Raw genomic sequence first — 23,130 nt, forward strand, 5'->3', positions numbered from 1 at the left:
CCCCATTTTACAATCTTTCTTGCCACAGTTGTTAAGTGAATCACTGCAGTTGTTAAGTTAGTAACACCTTTTTAAGTGTTAAGCTTCCCCATTGTCTTTGCTTGTCAGAAGATTGCAAAAGGGGACACGGCAACCGTCGTAAATATGAGTCAGTTGCCAAGCATCTGAATTTTGATCACGTGACCATGGGGATGCTGTAATGATCCTAAGTATTAAAGATGGTCATAAGTCACTTTTCTCAGTGCCATTGTCATTTTGAACAGTCACTAAACGAATGGTTGTAAGTCGAGGACTACAAGTATAAACAATCCATTGTCAGTTGAATTCCGCACCTTAAGAGAGAAATAGAACGACCACAGGTGTGCAAAATAACTGTGGGTGCGGGAGCATCTTCTGACATCCTGCAGACTTCCCCATTGACTGACTTTATAGGAAGCTGCAGGAAGCATTGAAAATGACAGTCATGTGACAGCAGGCCGACCACAGCGACACAGCATTGGCAACAATTTTTAATTTCAGGAATAATGCCTGCAAAATGCCCCCAGCTTTCCATTTCTTTTTGTACCCATGGCCTGTCATTCCATAAACCACAAGTGCTTTTATGCACTGAATCACTGGGGATTCCCAGCAGGGAAATGATCATTTATTTTAAGGAAGGATATTTGCACCACAGCTTTTAAAACGTTGCTTTAATTGCTGTTCTTTTAGAAGTAGGGTGCAGTGTCTCTTTGTTTTGGCAGTGTCATGCAAACTAGCAAGCGAGTGTGTAACTGGTAGCTAGAAGGAATGTCAGTGGTTCATGTGGTCACATCACAATCTGAAAAATATTACCTTGTAGTCAGTGGTGGGATTCTGCTGGTTCTAGGGGGTTCGGCCGAACCGTTTGTTAAATTGCTGGCTTGCCCCGCCCCTTGCCCCGCCCCTCCGCACCACTATTTATTGCCAATAAATAGTGGTGGGTGAGGGCGGGCGAGCCAGCAATTTAACAAATGGTTCGGTGTTTTTTTGTAATTTTATTGGCCCGCGGAGCTTCAGCATAGGCTAATTAGCCCTTGATTAGTTTGGCTCCCGAGTCTCAGCTGATTTGCTCTCAGCTGTTTTGCTCAGGGCTCTGCTGCTTGCTGGAGAGATTTTTTCCCCCCTAGCTATGCTGAAAAACGAAACTGAAAGTAAAGCAGGCTGTTGGCTTTGCTGTTGCTGCAACGTTGGAAAATTAGGCAGGCAGATTTCTTTTCTTTTTCCTCACCAAAAAAGGTAGGTGCAAACAATGGGAAATTTAGGGGAAAAGAGGAGAGTTCAAGATTTTAGAACACAAAAGAAAAAAAGCTCTATTTAACTAGGGAATTGTAATAATTGAGATACTATTAATTGTATATTGTGTTGAAAGCAGAAATGGTTAAGTTGTGATTTGGAGGAATATATGGGGGAAATTATTTGGTTTATTATTGGTAAATATAATTAATTGATTTGTAAGAAATTGGATTGCATGGAAATAATTGGAATATTCATGTTCATATTGATTAATATACAAAAAAGGTAGTTATATAACTAATTGATTTATATTAAAATGTTGAATTTATATTAGACAACTGTAACATTACATAATTAACCAATGTGAGGATGGATATAAAAATAGATGACAATGGGAAGGGGTATAATATAGAATAGAAGGGAAAAATTGAATTTGATTAAGATTAGAGATTAGGATGAAGGGTAATATTGGTTTTTTACAAAAATAGATGAGGAATAAATATGGCAAAAAGGAAATACAGAAATTGTAAATTTAATTGAAATGATTAAACACTGTTTAAATTTGTGAACAGGCCAAATACTCTGTTCAAAGAAAATACATTGTATGTTGGTATGTGTGTTTCTAATTATTGTTATTTATTCATATTTGTTCTCTTTTATTCTTTAAAGTTTAACAATTCATTCTTTATCTTAATATCTTTATATTTGTTTGGGGTTGGCTTTCTTCCCTTTCATCTTTTTTATTGTACAGCAATCTTTCTCCTCAAAGCTACCACCTCTCTCTTTTCTTTCCTTCTTACTTTCTCTTCCCCCCCTCTTCTTCTCCTCCCTACTTCCTCTTCCTTTCTCCTTCTCCTCCTCTCTTCCTCCCTCTCTTACCCTCACTCCTACTCTAATTTCCCTTCCCTTCCTTCCTCCCTCTCTATTGCTGTATCCTTTTATGCATATGGACTACTCAGAGGGCTGAAAAAGTTATTTTTGACTGGTCCTCACACTTTTGACCAGTCCTCGAACTCACGACTGTCCTCACATTTTACGTTTTTGCCCTATCTTGCCACCATGGTGAAGAGAAGCAGTTGTGAAATGAGTGACACGATTGTTAAGAATGCTACAATGGGCATAAATGATGACCAGTCATAAGTGCGAAGACCGGTCAAAAGTGCGAGGACCAGTCAGAAATCACTTTTTTCAGCCCTCTGGGTAGTCCTTTTGTGCATATGGACTACTCAGAAGGCTGAAAAAGTTATTTTTGACTGGTCCTTGCACTTTTGACCAGTCCTCGAATTTACGACTGTCCTCACATTTTACCTTTTTGCCCTATCTTGTCACCATGATGAAGAGAAGCAGTTGTGAAATGAGTGACACGGTTGTTAAGAAAGCTGCACGGGCATAAATGATGACCAGTCATAAGTGCGAAGACAGGTCAAAGGTGCGAGGACCAGTCAGAAATCACTTTTTTCAGCCCTCTGGGTAGTCCTTTTGTGCATATGGACTACTCAGAGGGCTGAAAAAGTTATTTTTGACTGGTCCTCACACTTTTGACCAATCCTCGAACTTACGACTGTCCTCACATTTTACGTTTTTGCCCTATTTTGTCACCATGATGAAGAGAAGCAATTGTGACATGAGTGACACGGTTGTTAAGAATGCCGCAACGGGCATAAATGTGAGGATGGTCATAAGTGCGAGGACCGGTCAAAAGTGCGAGGACCAATCAGAAATGACTTTTTTCAGCCCTCTGTAGTCCCTATGCAGATAGCCACGCCCACCAGTCATATGACCAGCTAGCCATGCCCACCCAGTCACATGACCATCAAGCCACACCCCCAACTAAGCCACGCCCACAGAACCGGTTGTTTAAAAAATTGAATCCCACCACTGCTTGTAGTCATACATAAAAGGAGAGCAGGAAAAAAAAGAATAATGTTTGTAAAGCACTAAGAAACAAGACTTTGGTTCCTAAAGACATTTTCGAAATATTCTTTCCTGTGGATAATTTTGGTAGACCTTTGAAAAATTGAGTAAGGCTGTAAAATTTATTCACATTTTTAAAAAAAATATGCCATAAATTGACTCTTGATATATATATTGCACCGTATATATGGCTAACTGAAAGGAGAAAGGAAATTAGAATGAACAAAAATTTATTCAGTCATTATTAATATTCATGGAGTTCTATAGAAATCCAAGATTAAAAAATTACTGGAAAACAAGTCTCTCCAGTCATTTTGAATCTGATTAATCTAATTTACATTTCATTGGCTCTTCAGTCATAGACAATTCCATCACATTATATGTTTTGCCTCCTATATTTTAAAACAAGCAATTGGTTCAGTTGGAAATCTTCGTTGCTTCCAGTGGCGAGGGAGAATTGCTGTGCAGAAAACATTTATCCATCTCATGCTTTCTTAAGTTTCAGGGAGGAATAAGAACTAAGCAGATATTCAGAGTCAAATTTTGATTGTGATTTTAAAAAATAATCTTAGGGATTTGACTCTTCTTTATTGGCATCTGTCAAACATTTTGCTTTAGGCAGATATCAACTGTCCAATGCAAAATACACTGCATGCCACTGGTCATAGCATCAGGTAGGTATACTTGAAAGGTGTTGCATCCTTGCTGAAGTTAAGCCATCCTTGTTCCAAAAGTGCTTTTTCAGAAGGCAACTGGACTTTGTTTTTCCGTGAAGACGTTTTGCTTCTCATCCAAGAAGCTTCTTCGGTTCTGTCTGAATTGTGGAAGATGGAAGGATTTACATTCCTTGCAGTCATCTGGTCCTTAGCACTCTTTCTGAGAGTCATTGAGGCCACTTGGAGGCTTATCTGTGCCCTCTGGGCCACCTGAATAGTGGAAATGGGTGTGGAACTTGCTTGGAACTGCTGAAAGGACTGTGTTGTAAACAGGAGATAGCTGATGTTATATTCCTCCCGCCCCTGTTGAGAGAGAGTTGTTTAATTTTAACATACATGGCCTCTTTGACGCTTCTTTCAAACCAGTGGTCCCCTCTGTCCACTATGTGGACTTTGCCATCTTCAAAAGACTGGCCTTTGCCTTTCAATAGACATTAAGCCATCCTTGCATGATTGACCAGCAAGTGAGAAATTATTTGAAGTACCTGGTATAGCATCTCCTGAACTTCCACCATGGAATAAATCCATGTCTATATATCCAATCTTCTGTGAATATTCAGCAAGTAGTAAGCATTCATCAAATGGCTTAGTATTCAGTTTCACACTTTTCAAAAGGAAATTCTAAGAATAAACTGAATATGCAGATTAAGAAAGTCTTTGTTTATGTTTCCTTCATTCTCACAACGTTGTTTCCCTGTTTCTTAAACATTTTCCCTGTGTACTGGTTGCGTTAACAGTTGTTTCTACTTTTGATGTAATCAAAATTCTGGGATTCAATTTTTAGTATATTACTAAAGTTAAAAATCTGTAAAGATTCTCAGTCATCCAGGTCATGGTTGTCCCAAAGGTGCTTTTTCAGGAGGCAACTGGACTTTCTTGTTATTCCTTTTGAAGAAGTTTTGCTTCTCATCCAAGAAGCTTCTTCAGCTCTGATAGGATAGTTCAATTCCCCAGAGCTGAACAAGCTTCTTGGATGAGAAGCAAAACTTCTTCAAAAGGAAAAACAAGGAAGTCCAGTTGCCTCCTGAAAAAGCACCATTGGAATACAATTCATTTGAGAATGATCTCAAGTTCATAATCTCCTCACTTACTGACCATATTTAGGGCTTGTCTTATAAGGGTTTGAGTTACATGATGTACAAATTTTAGCTGCCTGCTGCATTTTTGTAGATATGTTTTTTTTAAATATGTTTGTGTACATCTAGAAATGAGCACAATGTTTCATTCTTTCATTAAATTATTACATTGTGCATGACTGACCTATCCTTGAGGTACTCCTATTGATAACATCCATGGTTCCCAATCATTTCTTCACAACGGATCTCTTTTTGAGGCCACGGGCCATGGCTATCGACCCCCAAAACTTAACTCAAGATTTAAATCATAACATTTTTTCAAGTCTTCATGGACCCCTGTGATGACATTATGGCCCCGCAGGGGTCCGTGGGTCACAGGTTGAGAATCACTGGATTACATCAAGAAGTTTCCAAACATCCTAGACTTGTGTTTTGGTCAACAGTGAAAGCTACTTCACAACCCTCTTTTTAATTGTTTTTCTACTACTTACCTATGGAGTATGGTATTGATTTGCCCAGCAGCATGTCTTTTTCTGTAACTGGTCTGTTCATAGGTTGACTGGCTTGTGAACATGGATTTCCCCTTTCCTTAAGGTAGGTTTGGTAATGAGCTGTCTTAACAGTAAAATGTCTGATGTTTGCATTGGTGAAGTTTCAGAGAACGTCAGTAACACCCAAATTTAGACTCATCCAGCCACAGCACTGAGAGTGTCCTGAAATCAACCTTTGCGTGTCAGTCTGTGCACATCACAAGGTTCTTGTGAGAATTAAATGGGAAGACTAGTAAGTAGGGAAGACCACAGATGCACTTTGACAGAAAACTAGGGTACAGGTATAATAATCGTTCTTGGAAGACGACCAGTTTTGATCAGAAATCACCTGCTAACAATTCAGAATATTGTTCTGCTTCCTTTGCTGTCTTCAGTATCTGTTTTCTCTCATTTGTGTGTGTGTTGTATTCTTTCTCCACAGTGCCCTTAAAGATAGCAGATTTCCCCCAATGACGAGGGATGAACTGCCACGGCTTTTCTGCTCAGTGTCTCTGCTTACTAATTTTGAAGATGTCTGTGATTATTTGGATTGGGAGGTAAGGAACATCTAAGCTTTGCATATTTCATGGAGTGACATTTCCCCATTCTGATTATTGAACGGCCTAGAAATTTGTCTGGAACTTGTTTGCAATTACGGTCTGTTTTGTACTGCAAGAGTATGAAAAAGCAAGGAGGTGACTCATATGCTCTCCTTCATCCAGTGAAAATGATCTCCAGAAGAACCAGACCATTAATGTCCAACCCTGAATTCTACCCCTCTTCATCCTGTGAACGTGTGTTCACATTTTGATTTTCCTGTTGGCTGCCCTAATTTATTACTTCATTTGTTGAAGTTACTGTCCCAATGAAAAAGATGAATTTTCAATTCAGGTTCATCGTGTTAGAGTGCCAGAAGGAGGGGACATGAAATGGAACATTTATTATGTATTGCAAACAAAACTTTAGGCTTAAAAAAAAAGGAACATAAAGATTCTAGCTCAGCCTTCTCACATATGTGCTATTTTATGAAATATGGGATAATTTTTTCCCAATGAGAAATGGTCCCAATGAGAAATGGTGAACACAGGCTTAACATTTCTCTGAAAATAAAGCTTTAAAATAAACGAGTGAAACCAAAAAGAACCATGTAGCAATCTCTTTATCCCTTCCATTTTCAACTCTGTTTGGAGCACAGCAGCTCCCACACATGCATTTATTATTAAAAACCTTACTTGATGCTTTACAAATTTAAAATATTTGCAGAGCAAGAGGAATTCCCAAAAACTCTCCTTGCCAACAAATAGTTTGCAATGGGCATCTTAGTAATTTCAACAATAACGGGCACTTGACCATCCCAGCATGCCACTCAAATTCCAACATTCTACCTTGATCTCCATCACATAAGTTCTAAAGCAGAACTATGGAGGTTTGTGTATGTGGACATACACTGCTTTCAGAACAGACATGTCTATAGCGATCTGTGTTCATTTTTAAGTTCATAAAAGCCTCCGAGAAGGTCAGTTGAGCAAGAGTAGTTAGAATTGTAGAAGATGAGAGAAGTGTAGCCTTCACAAATCATTCTAAATGGCATGAACACAGCTAGTTCCCCGAATCTCCTCCATATCAAGTGTCCTCAACCAGGTCCTCTCAAGATTTGCTGGAATTGGCAAAAAAGTTTTGTCCCATCCAGTATCCTCTAGAAATTTGTTTTGGGCTAAAACTCAAAGATTATTTGGCCACCCTAGCCTGCCTTACACAACAGGGTTGGAACAACATCTGTCATAGTTCCCAGATCGCACAACCATGTTGATTAGGTGGTCTAGAGTTCACCCTTTTAGCATCTTGAGGTTGAGAGTGGGAACATTAGGACACTATAAGTATTAGATATTTGTTTGTTTGTTTGCTTAAGAGAGACAGAGACTGAAACATTGGACTGTGCCCACAATAGAAATAGGATCTCTCTCCTTTTTCCTCTTTTTAAACTGCTGGAGTAAAAATGTACTGCGGGATTTTTTTTTTCCAGAGCTGGCAAATAATCACCCTCATAGCATTTTGCATGCAACTCTGAATTGGCTGCTCAGACTGAATAACTCCTCACTCGTGAATTGCCATTTGCTTGGTTTCTGAATCAGAATACATCTAAAGTTTTAGAGATTTATTTTAAATCCCAGTCTGGTTACAGAAAAGGCTAAGGGTCTCCTCTTGGTGTTAGCTATGTCCCCTAATATTTGATAGTTATTGCATTGTGAATGATACAAAGCAACATGCCATGAAGAGTATTGCCTTTGCAAAAATGCATGCCTGAGGTTTCCAAATACTCACAATGTGGCTTCAGGTCCGTGCACCATAGCTATTTTCTCCTGGGATGTAGGGTTTAAATAAATACAAGAGTATAAATTTAAGTCCAGCTCTTTGTGTGCAAAATCTGGGACTTCTCCATTCCTTTGCCAACTGTCTATATGATGTATAACTCAGCAGCTGAAGATTTCCTGCACACAGCAAAGGCCCATAGGTATTTATAGATGGCTGTGTAACAGACCTAGAAAGGAGTAGCAACCTTTTTATATCTTTACAATTCTAAGGATAGTTGGCTAAACTGTTTTTTGTTTTGTTTTGTTTAGAGCGCTTGCTTTTTGGGGAACATGTTTCTGTGGATTAAATCCTTGATAGCCTCAATAAAGAGAGGGGAGGAGAGGATTGAATTGAACATCCTATTGGGAACCTTGGAGTAAAACTACACGTTACTTCCAAATGCAAAAGAATAACGGACTCTCCTTTAGCATCCACAGAAAATACGATTTCTGCCCTACAAGCTTATTTCCCATTTTGAAACCTAGATATCGGGGTGGGTGGAAACAAAACGAAAGAATACTTTCTAGGGAGAAAGGGGTACTAATGGGCGCTGAGTGGTATTTGGGCATTGAGGTTGGGAACATGACAACAACTTCATTTGGTGTAGTTTTGTTGGATTTTTTAAAAAATGGAAAAACCAGATCTTGCAGGTTCACCATTGGTAGAATAATCATGTCATTTTTTCCTTGCATTTTGTTGATTAGAAATAAAAGCTAGGTAACAACAGCAGAGAAGCTGTCTTCACCCAGCAGTTCCAATTAAGATACCACCTTTGCTTAATTTTGCATTCCTTCACACTGCAACGGTGGCAAGAAAATAATGCAGATTTTAGAAGACTTTTTTTTTTTTTTTTTTGAGGTCCTTGATGTTCTCTGACCATGATTGTTTGGCGCCGATAATATTACATAGTTGGGCAAGGAAAAATCTGCAAGAAAACCACCCAGCTCAGAGAGCACCAAAGACCCCACAATTCAACTCTGAGCTCCAAATATTCTCTTCTACTGGGACCATTGTTTCTAGTAGTTAAAGCTGGGGAGCTGAGAGAAGAACAAAGATGAGTTGTTGTTTTCTCACTGTCCAAGGGGATACCTCATTTTCAAAGATTTGGGTTTTCTAAATGGGAATTTGGGGTTTCAGTTTGACCTAGAAGGGTATTTTTAAAAAATATTTCCCATTACCTTTATTTCATGGCTCCATAGATAAGGAGACAGGAGAGTAGGATTTTATTGAAATGTTGGATCCTTAAAAGAATAATGCGTCACTGTATTTGGCCCTTACAGTGAGACCGCTTATATCATCCGTGTTTCTTTTAAGGGGGACTGCAGTTATGCAATGTGAATGGCAAAAAGTCATTTCAAGATGGCTAGAATATGACCTAAAGAGAGAATGTGGTTCTTCCACCTGGTATAACTGCTCATTTCCAGATCATCCCGAAAGGCCATCCACCCGGTTAGGAGACCTTACTTCTGTAGGTATGCTATTGATGATCTTGTGGGAGCTAATCCAGCAATTTGCTAACAAATGCCAAACGTTTTCCAAATTCCAATGTTCTCCAGAGACCACCGTGCTCCTACGGTTGGTTGGCCTGATCTTGCTGCGGGAGGAGGGGATATCAACGGTCTTCTGCTCAAGGGTCTCTCAGCTAGCTCCATGTGGTCTTTTCTCCCAAGAGAAGGAATTTCGAAGAGAGGGATGAGTGAATTGGCTGCCATTAGCTTCCACATGGTTTTTCAAATTGCTGCCATTTTTCACTTGTTGTTTAAGTATACTTTGCACGTTTCTCTAGCCACTTGCCCCAAGGGTCACCTGGGATCGTAGAGTGCAAATAAAGGCCTTCCCTTTTGTCCATTCATCCTTCCATAGCATGGCTATGTGTGACTTGCTCTGCTCATCAGCTCACGCTACCTGTGGCTTTTTTATAAGGACGGGGGCACAAGGCTCACACCTCTAGCAAAAGGTCCCCTCCCCAAGACTTGTCCCACAAACTTTGTTGGGGTGTAACTAGAGGAGGCTCATGGCAGATGGCAGGGGTGAAAGTTGCAGTGCTCCATAGAGGACATAATTTTGACCTAGCCTCTGTATCTATCTGTATCACCACTGTTTGGTGGCCGTTGCATTGCACACATTTTCCATGTAGAAGAAGTCCCTGAGTTGAGTTACCAGAGCGACTTACATCTCTAAACACATTTGGAATCTTGGAAAACGACCGACAGTCTGATCACCCACGGTTGATGTTTAGACAAAATCAACCTACTACAGTATTTGCTTTCATTCTGTAGATCATTTTTCAGCTACTGCAACTATATATTTTTGAATCAGCCGCTATTTTTTTCCAGATGACTTTGTCTCAGAGAAGTGAACTGTTTTCTGTAGAACCAAATGTGACCTACATTCCCTGCCATAGGGAATGGCATCCATCATGGACCCCTCTCTAACCTCTCTAACCTTCTTCCTTTTCCTGAGGTCACAAAATGTCAATTTTCTCCTCTGTCATTTTTCTGGATTAAAAAGTAGACCTTTTTGTCACAGGCTCTGAAGCTCTCTCTTCTCAAGCATATGAAATGTATGTGTGCATGCATGAAAGATCAAAGAGAATTACTCTTTTCTTCCTTGCATTAATAACTTGACATGTTTGGCTTAGCTGGATAGTACATACATGGATCCAACAACTCTCTGACTTTCTTCCTAATTAATTTTGCTCTGGCTGATGAAGTTGCTAGGATAAACCACAAAACATCTCAAGATTAACAATGTTTGGTCCAGTTGCCATGATTCAACCTTTAAACACCTTGGCCTGGATGATTGAGGTTTCATTGATATACATGGATTAGATTGTTGCTTGAATGCTTGGACGTATGGGGTGACAATCTAAACTAACAGAATGGAGACTTCTATTTATGTGAATTTTAGGAATGCCCCCCCCCCCGGCCTAAAATACCAAACAGGTAGTCCTCGACTTACGACCATTTGTTCATTTGCCATCTGAAGTTATAAGGGCACTGAAAAAAGTGACTTCACAACTGGTCCCCAAACTTAGAATTGTTGCAGCGTCCTGATAGCTACATGATCAGAATTTGGGCACTGGGCGGCCGGAATTTAATTACAATAGCCGCAGCATTCCAAGGTCACATGATCATCATTTGCAGCTGGCATCCAACGAGCAAAGTCAAAGAGGGAAGGCAGATTCACTTAATGACCAAGGCAAAAAAGGTCATAAAATTGGGTGTGATTCACGTAATGACTGCCTCACTCAGGGATGGAAGTTCCAGTCCCAATTGTGGTCGTAAGCCGAGAACTTCCCATGTTGTAAATAATTTGGTTCTGAAAATGAGAGGTGGGTGGTGTGAGTAAAAGCACCCAGCTAGAAACCAGGAGACTGGGAGATCAAGTCCTGTCTTAATTATTAAGTCAACCGTGTGACCTTGGCTCACAGTTTTCATTCTCAGTTCAAGGAAGAAGACGGTGGCAAACCACTTCTGAAAATGTGGCCAGGCAATTGCGGGAGTCAAGATTGTCTGTGGGATCCTTGGTGCTTTCTGATGGGGTTTTTTAAAACAGACATTTCATTAGCCTACTAGGTAACATCCTTGATGATGATGCCTTGAAGACATCATCTAGTTGGGTGATGAAACGTCTGCAAAGAAAACCACCAAGCTTAGAGAACACCAAGGACTCCACAGTTCAGCTCTGACCTACAAATAGAGCTAAAACATGAAGAATAGTTGCAGGAATTGGGTATGTCTAGTCTAGTTAATAGAAGAACTAGGGGTGACATGACAGCAGTCTTCCAGTATTTGAGGGGCTGCCACAAAGAAGAGGGGGTCAAACTATTGTCCAAAGCACCTCAAGGCAGGACAAGAAGCAAGGGATGGAAAATAATCAAGGAGACATGCAACCTAGAACTAAGGAGAAATTTGCTAATGGAGAGAACAATCAACCAGTGGAATGCCTTGCTTTCAAAAGTTGTGGGTGCCCCATCATTGGAGGCTTTCAAGAAGAGACTGGACAATCATGTCTGAAATAGTAGAGATTCTTGTTGTGGTCCATCAGCATCCTGCGGAGCTGGCAACAGAGTCGGACAGTGAGGAGGCTGGGGAGGATCATGGGCCAGTCCTGGAGTCCGGGGAAGGCCCGGACGAGGGCTCTGCGTTGGAGGCAGAGATGGGGCCAGGGCCATCTGGGAGTGGTACGCGGACTCCGGAGCCTCCAGAGCCGGACAGCAGAGAGGCAGAGGAACAGGAGGAGCCTGTTCCTAGTGCACACATGCGCAGAGCTGTCAGAAGGCAAGAGCAGCTAAAGCAAAAGGGACGATTTGGGAGTAAAGCCAGGAGATGATTGGCCCCGCCCATAAGGCTTAAAAGAGCAGCAAAGGCTCTTGGGCTCTTTGTAGGAAAGCAATGTTGCTAAATCTGTTTCCAGTCGGCGTCTCTTGTTTCTGAACTTTGTGGCACCTTTGGCAGGGTGCCAAAGAAGATAAAGGTTTGTGATAAGCCTGAAGGACTTTTTCTGAAGGACTTGTTTTGGAATTAATTTTGACTAAGCTGGGAATGAAGTAATTCTCAGCTGTTATAATAAAATAGTTTTGATTGGGACTTGTGTCTTGTACTGACTAAGTGAGCCTAGGTCCCAACAATTCTCCTGCTTGAGCAGGGAGTTGGATTAGATGACTTCCCAGGTCTCTTCCAACTCTGTTATTCTATGTTCTGTGTTCTAAATACTCTCTTCTTTTGGTATCTAGATTGACTGGAAGGCACACACACTCAAAGTTAAAAAATTGAGAAAAGGATTCTCTTGAATGTTCACTTCTCGCCCTCCCGGATGAGCTCCCTGGTGTTTTCCATTTAAGAACCACAAACATATTCTCTCATCACAAACAGCATGGATAATTGGCTGGAGAGCTTGGAGGTGTTGACTAGTTAGTGTGTAGAAAATTACATTTTATTGGGAAGCTTAAAGAATCATTGGAATTAATCAGTGGTGTCAGACCTTTTAAGCACATATGACTAAAGCAAATCATGCTTGACAGCTTTGGGCAAACACTTCTTTGAACATGATTTATGTGGGGTCCATATTGAATTTATTTTTTTAACCCACAATTCTTATCTGAAACCTGTAGATATGTAGAGCAAATTACATGATGAAAAATCACAGTTTATTTCCTCAAGGGAGACACAGCGTGAGATGGTTCCTAAGAAAAGAGAGAGAAACATTTTCTCTGAAAATGTTTAAGGGGAAAAAGAGATGATTCCCATTTTAATCTCATCTTTCCTTCAATTCACATAAAGCAATCAGAAGGCCCAGACAAATATAGTTTATTTTTAACATGACTAGGAAAATAGTAAAAGATGTTACTGGGGGGAAAAAAAGATGATTTGCGCATCAAAAGCTTTCACTTAGTTTTTTTCTAACTTGGCTCTCTTCTGATGGATGAACACCCAGAATTTTCAACAATGCCCTTGCTGGCTTGGGAATACTGGAAGTTGAAGTCCATATAACTGGAGGGCATCCCAGTTTAGAAAAGCTGTCCTAAATTTAGAGGGCGCAATGGCTCAACGGTTAAAGTCACTGAGCTTGTCAGCTGGAAAGCTGACAGCCTGGGTTCGAGACCCGAGCACTACGTGACGGGGTGAGCTCCCGTTCCTGCTCCAGCTCCTGCCCACCTAGCCATTTGAAAGCATGAGAATTCGAGCAGATCAATAGGTTCCACTTTGGTGGGAAGGTAACAACGCTCTGTGATATCATGCTGGCCCATGACTGTGAAAATGTTTTTGGACAACACTGGCTCCCTTGGCTAAGAAACTGCTCCGCCCGTAGATTTAGATACAGTTGGACATTGTGGATTTACCTTTCTTTTACCTGCTCTAAATTTGTTTTTTTGTATCCCACTGTTATTATTTCTACAAATATTATACACTGCATTTCTGTCAAGAGAGGATGAAATAGAAAAGAACAAGGGCAAAAGTATAAATCATGATATCGGGGACAACAGATGGTTCAGAGCTGAGAAAATACCTTTAAAGTTGACCAGGCAGAGTTCCTTAAAAACGGGAAACCAGCTGCATATATACGGTAATACAGCTTGTGCATTCTAAATCCTTTTCCACCCACGATGAGCCTGCTATACGGGTTCATCAAGTAAGAACGTGATCTGACTTAAACATGCATTTATTTAATTAATTTAAGACTCATGACCCCATTTTTTTTTCGCAATCTCTTAAGGCATGTTGCTCTTGTGATGCATGCATGCATGGATGCTGAAGTTGGCATGAGTTGAACCTTTTTGGGATGGGAAGTAATGCTGAACAGCCCAAATCCACAGCCTTGGGGTTCTTGGTTGGTTGGTTTTGACTCTCTTTTCTTTTTTCCTTCATGCCTCTTATTTATCAGTTGCCAAATCCCTTCAGCAACAACACTGGGAATCTAGTTGCACGAGTGCTAGAAATTGTGTTGGAAATAGTTGGTTTGAATGGTCTGGAAAGCATTTGTAAAAGGGCTGTAGTTGCCCATCCCTGTTATATGAAGCTTCTCAAGGAAAGATCCATCCTAGAATTAAGGAGAGATGTCTGAAGCAGTGGGACAGCTTGCCTCCAGAAGTTGCAGGTGCTCCATGGAGGTTTTTAAAAAGAGATTGGATGCCATTTGTCCAGAATGGTATAGGGTTTTCTGTTTGAGAAGAAGGTTGGAAAGAAGACCTCCAAGAGCCCTTCCAATTCTATTCTGTAATTCTCTAACATGTCGGCAGCTAATTCAAGCAGCTGCCTCTGTTTCCAAGGTTGTCTGGCTACAGTGAAAATCTCCCTGTGCCTTTCTGGAAATAGACATGGTTGCTTTAATGGGTTGCCTATATTGCATTCCTTTATATTCTGATATAACGATCTTTCCAATTGATTGCAAAGATCTACACAGATCTTTCCTCTCTATTATTTTGGCAAAGGCTATCACCATGTCTAATACTGCAGTCCTATCTCTGCTATCACCATTGGTCATCATGATTGACGCCTGGATTACTTGAAGTCTATCCTTAAATATCAACACACGGCTTTTTACCAAATATCCAATCCTTCCCAGATTTCTAAGTTTATTATCAAAGTTCTTCTTTGCAATCTCTTCCTCTTATATTCTATTTTACTCATACTTCTGACCTTCACTTACCTCACTGTATCTTCCTTATCTGTCCAAAGGTTGACTGAAACACAAGTGAGTCCAGTCTTTACTGCCTTTGGTTGGAATTGTCTCACAAAATATGTCTGCCTTGTCACCTCTTTCAAATTTATTTTCCATCACTTCTGGGATCTATTTTGCCCAATAATTATGGGAAAAAGTATGAAATTTTAGTGATCCTCCATTCTTTTTTTGTTGACTTGTTCTGACTACCGTATTTTCCGGCGTATAAGACGACTTTTTAACACATGAAAATATTCTCAAAAATCGGGGGTCGTCTTATACGCCGGGTGTCGTTCTCCTGTAACCAGGCAGACCAGCCCGAAAGGCTCTGACGAGCCTTAAATGGCTCTGACGAGCCTTAAATGGCTCTGACGATCCAAGCCCTGACGATCTGCTAATCAGGCAACTGAGCTGGGATCGCCAGAGCCATGGAGAAGGAAAAAAGTTTTCCCCCTCCAGCTTGCTTACCTTAGCTGCTTGCCTTGCTTCACTTGCCTTGCTTCACTTGCCTGAATCCATTCCATCAGCAAGCAACTCCCTGCCTGCAATCAAGCAGGCAGGGAGTTGTGGACTTCAACTCCCAGAATTCCTCAGCCAGCAAAGCAAAGCTGGCTGAGGAATTCTGGGAGTTGAAGTCTACAAGTCTTAAAGTTGCCAAGGTTGGAGATCCCTGTTCTATTGGGTAAGTTTTTTCCCCCTTTGGGATCTTTAAAAAAAAATAGTTAATTGGGGTTTTTTTCAGTTGTTCTTTTTTAGACCTAGCCATTTAAAGTTTAGGAAGTTTTAAATTTAGCTTTCATATAAAAATTAAAATAAAATAAAATAATATTTGTGGAGCTTTCTGAGATTTAGTATATTTTTGTAGTGTTTCACTCTAACTACACCAACACACAAAATCTCACAAAGCTGTATGTGGAATTTTGTGTGTGTAAAGTGTGAAAGTTGTTTTTTTGGGCTTTTTGTGGCTGTGTGAGGTTCCTGCTTGTTGCAGGGGCCATTTTGGGTCTAGCACAGCTGCTTTTACATTGTGGGTGAGCCAGTTGATGTTTTTTAATTTTTATTTGGTGTGCGTTGGAAGAGGGGCAGTCTTATATGGCGAATATAGCCCAAACCCTATATTTTAACAGGAAAATTCGGGGGTCGTCTTATACGCCCAGTCATCTTATACGCCGGAAAATACGGTACTTTTCTTCCATTTCATCTGATGCCACTTTTGTGATGTTTCCTACACTGCAACTCACTTGGAATCACAAGGAAAAAAGAGAAGCGTAGTTGATATGAAGGTTCTTGACAGTTAATGAATCTCAACATTTGTCAGCATGTTTGGAAAACGAAATTGAAAAATGAAAATTGCAGTTTTCTGTAGAGAGACAAGCTGTGGTCAGAACAACTCTATAAGGACATAGACAAGGACACTGGAGAAAATTTGCAGGAAGAAGAGGACTAGATAAAGGGTAGACATCCCTTTCCATGAAAATGAGAATATTTTACAGTTCTCTTTCCATTCTTCCTAAACCTCATTCCTTCTAGATATGCCAGATCTTTTTGGCTAGGTTATAGTTGTTTGTTGCAGTCAGTCAGGCAAATGTTCGTTACAATCAAAAGACCAGTATAATTAAAAATACTAAAAAAGTACCCAGTTAAAAATTCTAGAATAAAATAATAAGAAATAACAAAATCTATGTTAAAAATTGTAATTTGGCAATCCTATCTCAGTTGCAAGTAAACGAGAAAACAGCATATTATATTATATTATATTATATTATATTATATTATATTATATTATATTATATTATATTATAAATAATATTAATATTATAATATAATTTCTTAAACTGTGAAGGCCTATAGCCATTAAATACTAAAATGCAATAAGGTGATAATACCAAAAGATTTAGTGCATTATTGTGTAAAATAGTTATAATAGATTATTCATCAGGTTCTGATGAATCTTTTGTTCTGCTGTGTAGAATCTAGTTAACCTGCACTGTGACTACGATCATTCGTCTTTAAGCAGTCACTGAAGATAAATGGTGTCCAAACAGCCAGGATACCTATTAATTGTCTGGAAAATAAATTTTGTTTGAATGTCTCTGTAAAAAAACCAGTGAAGGAAGACATGTCCAGAGGCTTCCACCTCTCCAGAATCATAGGAACAGAGCCTTTCAACCAGTGGTATCCCTATAGGTTTGCTGTCCAGAGCGGCAAATGGAAGCATATGGCATCGTGCAAGTGAAAAGGCTTTCACTATCTTTAGCTGGCTAAGATAACTGGCAGGTAGTTTTATGTATGGCATTTCTGGAGGAAACAAAGTAAATGAAAGCTACCTACACTAACCAAGAAACAGGATCCAGGATGGAGATTTGCAAACTACAGTTTCTTGATTTTTCACTGGTGGAGATTGCCAAAATAAGGGAAACAGACTTTTATCAAAAGACATTGGCTAACATTTACATACCAGTAAATGATTGCCCTTCCATAGGAAAAACTGGGGCACCAACAAGAGGACATTATTGTGTTTTGACATTAGAAGATTTTGTCCCCATTGATGGAAATCCTACAGGAGTATGACCATCTCCATTGTACCAAAGGTGCTTTTTCAAGTGGCAACTGGACTTCCTTTGATTTTCCTTGGAGATGTTTTGCTTCTCATCCCAGAAGTTTCTTCAGTTCTGAGAACTGAACTGAACTGAACCAGAACTGAGGAAGCTTCTTGGATAAGAGATGAATGCATGGCATTCTCCGTGTTTGAACAAAAATTAATCAGCTTTCATCAAAAGAATCAAAAGCAGTGCTGGGGGTCTCAGCTACAAAGGACCTGATGTTGCTTTTGCCTTGAATGAAGAATTCTTGAAAATGCCAGCTCTTGAGTGTGTTCTGGGTTTTTTAAAGCATTTTTCATTCTTTGAGGGTTAGGATCAGTGATATCTGAGCTGCAAAAAGGCATAGATTTCCTACAGAATAAGGTTGAGCTTTCTGTAGCCTTTATAGCAAGATGACCCTAGTCCCTCATTTGTGAAATAGAACATTAGTTACACAGTCTTTTTTGTATTCTAATTGGAAAAAATGACAAGCCACTTCATATTACAATGGGAAAAAAATTAAGAGCATGTAGACAGGAATAATTTTATAGTCGTTAGTCTCTCCTGTTTCTCTTGTGTGCTTTCTCTCTCCTGCCCAGACAGGCAAACATCCACAGGATTTCTTTCAATTATTCTTAGACCCTTAATATCATTAATTTGCATGTATTTGCATATTTTTTTAAAAAGTTCATCTGGTTAATACATCTTACATAAAATATTAATTGAAATAACAAGGTAATTAATAAAACAAAGCAAGATTTAGTGGGAGCTAAATGCTGATATCTAGATCGATTCAGTTTCCCACAAAGCAAGTTCTTTTCATTCATCAGAAAACGAGGAGCCACATCCATAAGAAAGAATAGTTGCTAAAATAAAAACTGCAAATCCAAATTAGGTTGGATTTTCATATGGCCGGTAAACTCAGTCCCGCTTCGTGCAGATGTTTTGCATTACTGTTTATTGCCAAGGGAACAGACAGATTCAGTTAATGCAGCCCCTTAGGCTGCATTATCCAAACTCTTGTTCTTGAGGAATAGAATCGGTTCAAGGAAGTTAATAGGAAGATTTAGCTGCTGTTGCTAGATCCCACCTGGGTCCTATACAGGGTTTTCCAAGCACTTCATAAAACAGTCAACAGATTACAGGTAGTCCCCAAATTGTAACCATTCATTTAGTAACCATTCAAAGTTACAGTGACATTGAAAAAAGTGACATGACCATTTTTCACACTTACCACCGTTGCAGTATCCTGACAGTCACGTGATCAAAATTTGGCTGCTTGGCAACTGGCTCATATTTATGACAGGTGCAGCATCCCAGGGTCATGTGATCCCCTTTTGCGACCTTCTGCCAAGCAAAATCAATGGGGAAGCCAGCCTCACTTACCCATGTTACTCACTTAACAACTACAGTGATTCATTCAACAGCTGTGGCAAGAAAGGTCATAAAGTGGGACAAAGTTGACTTAGCAGCAGAAATTCTAGGCTCAATTGTGGTCATAAATCAAGAACCATCTGTACATATATCATTTTTTTCAGTCTTCACATTGGAATAGCTTCTTTCACAAAAGGGAAAAAAAGCATATTTCCAATAGATGCAAATTAAATCAGTTTTAGATCCAGAATATTTCCTCTATCTTGTCCCCCAGTAAATAAGTCAGGATAAAATTTAGTAATAAAGCCTTTTTACATTCATACCAAGAAGCTAAGCATGTGCATGTGCACACACACCAGTTAATAAGAAGTGCACAGTCCAGATTCTTACGCCCTCTCTGTTATCTAGGCAGGATACTCTTCCCTTTGCTTTCTTGATCATATCCTGGAAGATGATACTGAGGCCTTCATAGTGAACTCTTCCTTGCCACAGTTCAATTGCAGTGAGAACCAGGCATGTAGGAGCAAAGCTGTCCTGTTTTTGTCAGGTCAAGCTACAGGACGATTTTGCTTGCACATCCTTCAAGCACCAGAACAGTTAGGACAAACTCCTTTTTCTTCCCCAAATCTTGCAGCCAGGAGCCAAGATTGAATTTTTCCTAGGGAAACCATAGCAGTGATGTCACGATGCTGCTGGAAAATGCAGGGACAAACATTTGATCCATTTGGGCACGGATATAAGAAATAAAATAGATGCCACAAAACATTCATTTATAAGATGACACGAAAGAGATGTTGCTGGATTCTTCCGGGACGTAGGTTGAATTTTTAATGGATGAAAGGCGTGCCCAGATCTATCCCTTGACCCATGCCCTCCCCTTGCCCACCCCTCAGAAAAGAAGGGAGAGGTGACTAGAAGATAGAGGCAGTTTTGTGAACAAATGTCTGGAATACTTTTGTCTAATGAAAAAAACATGCAGGTGACAATTTGTTCTTGCTATAGACAGCAGTTGGGTGAATGTTGGCTTTTATTTTATAGAGAGTCCTCAACTTACGACCACAATTGAGCCCAAAATTTATGTTGCTAAGTGAGACATTTCTTAAGGGAGTTTTGCCCGTTTTACACCCTTTCTTGCCACAGTTGTTAAGTGAATCACTGCCATTATTAAATTGGTAATCTGGTTGTTAAGTGAATCTGGTTTCCCCATTGACTTCGCTTGTCAGAAGATCGCAATATGACTCCAGGACACTGCAACCACCATAAATGTGAATCAGTTGTCAAGCATACAAATGTAAATCATGTGTCCATAGGGATACTACAATGGTCATAAGTGTAAAAACGGTCAGTGCCATTGTAACTTCAAACAGTCACTAAATAAACTGTTGCAAGTCAAGGACTACCTGTACACCGGCTAGAGAAATATGGGTGACTAAGAATTACATCAACCACAATTACAACAAGCTCATATACGATTTTTTTTTTTTTTAATTTGATTTATATGCCGCCCTTCTCCGAAGACTCAGGGCGGCTTACAATGTGCTCAGCAATAGCCTTCATCCTTTTGTATATTTATACAAAGTCAGCTTATTGCCCCCACAAACTGGGTCCTCAATTTACCCACCTTAGAAAGGATGGAAGGCTGAGTCAACCTTGAGCCTTGGCGAGATTCGAACCCTGCAGTAATTGCAGGCAGCTGGTCTTAATAACCAGCTTAATAACAGGGTGCCTTAAACCCCTGTACTACCAAGGCTCTCTTTGATTTCACAGCTTTCCCCAGCAAACTGACATTATCAGCACTCCTGCCTTTTTGAGTGATTTCTGAAAAATTGGTTTTTCGTTTTCATTACGAAGTTTCGTTATCTGGACCTGTCAAATTTCCTGAAAACCAGCTTTGATGTGACACTTCATTAGATACTAGAAGAAGATCTTATTTTAACCTAATGATTTGTAATGCCTCCAGCCATTTTATGTTGGAAAGTGAAGTTTTTCTAGATAAGGCAACAATAGTCCCTTTCATGATCAGGAAGTGAGAGAAAGAGAGGTCGAGATGAATTTTTCCATTCCTGTCTGTATTTCCACCTACAAATAATGTGGAAATCAAAATTGTTGGTCAAATCGCAGCTGCTAAGGGAAGGGAATAGTTTGTGGCAGGACAACCTTAATCTGTTCTAGATAGATAATTATTGACAAGAGGGCATTAATAATTATTAGAATCTCTGCCTGCTGTTTTCACATTTTTGTCCCTTAAACATCTGTAAAGTCAATTATCTTACAAGAACAGCAGAGTACTTAAGTATAGGTAGTCCTCAACTTACGACCACAATTAAGCCCAAAATTTCTGTTGCTAAGCAAGACAGTTCTTAAGTGAATTTTGCCTCGTTTATAACCTTTCTTCTCACAATTGCTAAGTGAATCACTGCAAATTTTAAGTTAGTAGCATGGTTGTTAAGTGAATCTGGCTTCCGCTGGCTTTGCTTGTCAGAAAGTCGCAAAAGGTGATCACATGACCCAGGACACTGCAACCGTCATAAATATGGACCAGTTGCCAAGCATTTGCATTTTGGTCACATGACCGTGGGGGTGCTATGAGGGTCATAAGTGTGAAAAATGGTCATAAATACTTTTCTCAGTGTCGTAATTTTGAACAGTCACTAAATGAATTGTTGTAAGTCAAGGACTACCCGTATTTCCTGAGTAATTTAAAATATTACTAATCTAAAACTGTTGGGTATTCTAGAAAAGGACGGTTTTTAACTTGCTTTCTTTTTTAAAAAAAAGCTTGTGATAGATGAACGAAAGAAAGAGAGGTTTCCACAGTTAGAAGATCACTATTCTAAAACCCTCATCTGTTAATTGCTTTGTTTCCACAAAGAAAGGATGAGTTTCAAAGAATCTGATTTCTAATAATAATCTTAGCAATTGGACAGATTCAGACAAGAAATCTTGCCAGTCACTTAAACAATATGGAAAGGTTGCACTCAAATTATATTCAGAAGTAATGTCCCAAAGGTGCTTTATTTTAAAGGGAACTGGACTTCCTGATTTTTCTTCAAGACATTCAAACATTCAGAACTGAAGAAGCTTCTTGAATGAGAAGCAAAAAGTCTTAAAAGAAAAATCAGAAAGTCCGGTTGTCTTTAAAATAAAAGCACCTTTGTGACAACCATAATTTGCATGAATGAGAACTTCCACAGACCCTCAAAAATAATATAAATTTGAATGGGTGAGTGCGTGCGTGTGAACCTGTATGAATGAGAATTTTCATAGGCGCATAAAAATAAAAGCATCTGTTTGTAAATTTAAGTGCATTTAGTTCTTTCATCTGAACCAGGGTGCTTTGCTTGGTTTGCCTGCACAAGCTAACATTGCAACCTGTTCAGGTAGCCCAAAGATATAGCCTTTCGTTTGTATTCTTCACTTCAATGGCATCTGCATATAAACTTATGTGCAGTTAGTTTGTTTTTAAAATTCAAGCCAGGAAGTATTGTGCTTTCCTTGCCTTGTTCCAGCAAGCTAAGATTGCTATCTGTTGTTCGGGTAACCTTAATTAAACCTTAATTACAGTTTTGGTTTATGCAGAGTGTCAGACTGCTATTTTATGCATGTATGGATTAGCCCTGTGTCTAAATCATGTCACATGCAGTCCATACAACTGGTATTGAAATGTAGATGTTGAGTCAATTTATCTTCCTAATGATGAATATATGTGTGTCTCTTTGGTGTCAGGACAAGGATCCAATTTCACTGTCTTTTAAAGTCGAAATATAACTACACAAAGCCATAGAATACAAGCAATTTTGGAAGTTTTCTGGGGAGTAAAGAACACTTCCAAGACAGACAGACTTGGAAGACAGACAGACTTCACTGACTGACTGATAGATTATTAGACAAATGATAGGCAGGTTGGTATCTAAGTAGATAGATACTATAGATCAGGGGTGTCAAACTGACGGCCTGCAGGCCGGATGCGTCACATGCAGGCCACACCCACCCCAGCTCAGCGAATGGGGAAAACGTTGCAAAATGTCACGTGACATTTTGTCACATGACACAGTTTGACACCTGTGTTGTAGATGGAGGGAGATTTGTGGAAAGAGCTGGATTATTTTCTTCTAGTAAGTAACGATACTACTGTTCTTTAATAAGACTTTCCTAATCAAGAAGGGTATGC

General features: G+C 39.6%; 1 protein-coding gene and 1 long non-coding RNA gene across 5 annotated transcripts in view; one reads left to right on the plus strand and one right to left on the minus strand.

Annotated features, from left to right (window-relative positions):
* AMMECR1 (AMMECR nuclear protein 1) overlaps positions 1-23,130 on the plus strand; it is a 91,385-nt gene that overhangs the window by 56,201 nt on the left and 12,054 nt on the right. For all 4 annotated transcript variants that reach the window (XR_015729682.1, XM_087877534.1, XM_034435050.3 and 1 more), the window contains one exon: positions 5,930-6,044. Coding sequence is in view for 3 of the 4 variants with exons in the window: in XM_087877534.1 (XP_087733660.1) it covers positions 5,930-6,044 (115 nt within the window). In the remaining variant the exon portion in view is untranslated. The remainder of the gene's footprint in view (positions 1-5,929; positions 6,045-23,130) is intronic.
* On the minus strand, positions 3,033-7,925 carry LOC132711963 (uncharacterized). Its single transcript, XR_009622670.2, has 2 exons — positions 7,810-7,925; positions 3,033-4,184 (listed from the first exon to the last, which is right to left on the minus strand). It is a non-coding gene; the product is annotated as an uncharacterized LOC132711963 (long non-coding RNA).

This window comes from Pantherophis guttatus, chromosome 12 (assembly GCF_059756535.1).
Source record: "Pantherophis guttatus breed Tessera chromosome 12, ASM5975653v1, whole genome shotgun sequence".
Lineage (NCBI taxonomy): Eukaryota > Metazoa > Chordata > Lepidosauria > Squamata > Colubridae > Pantherophis > Pantherophis guttatus.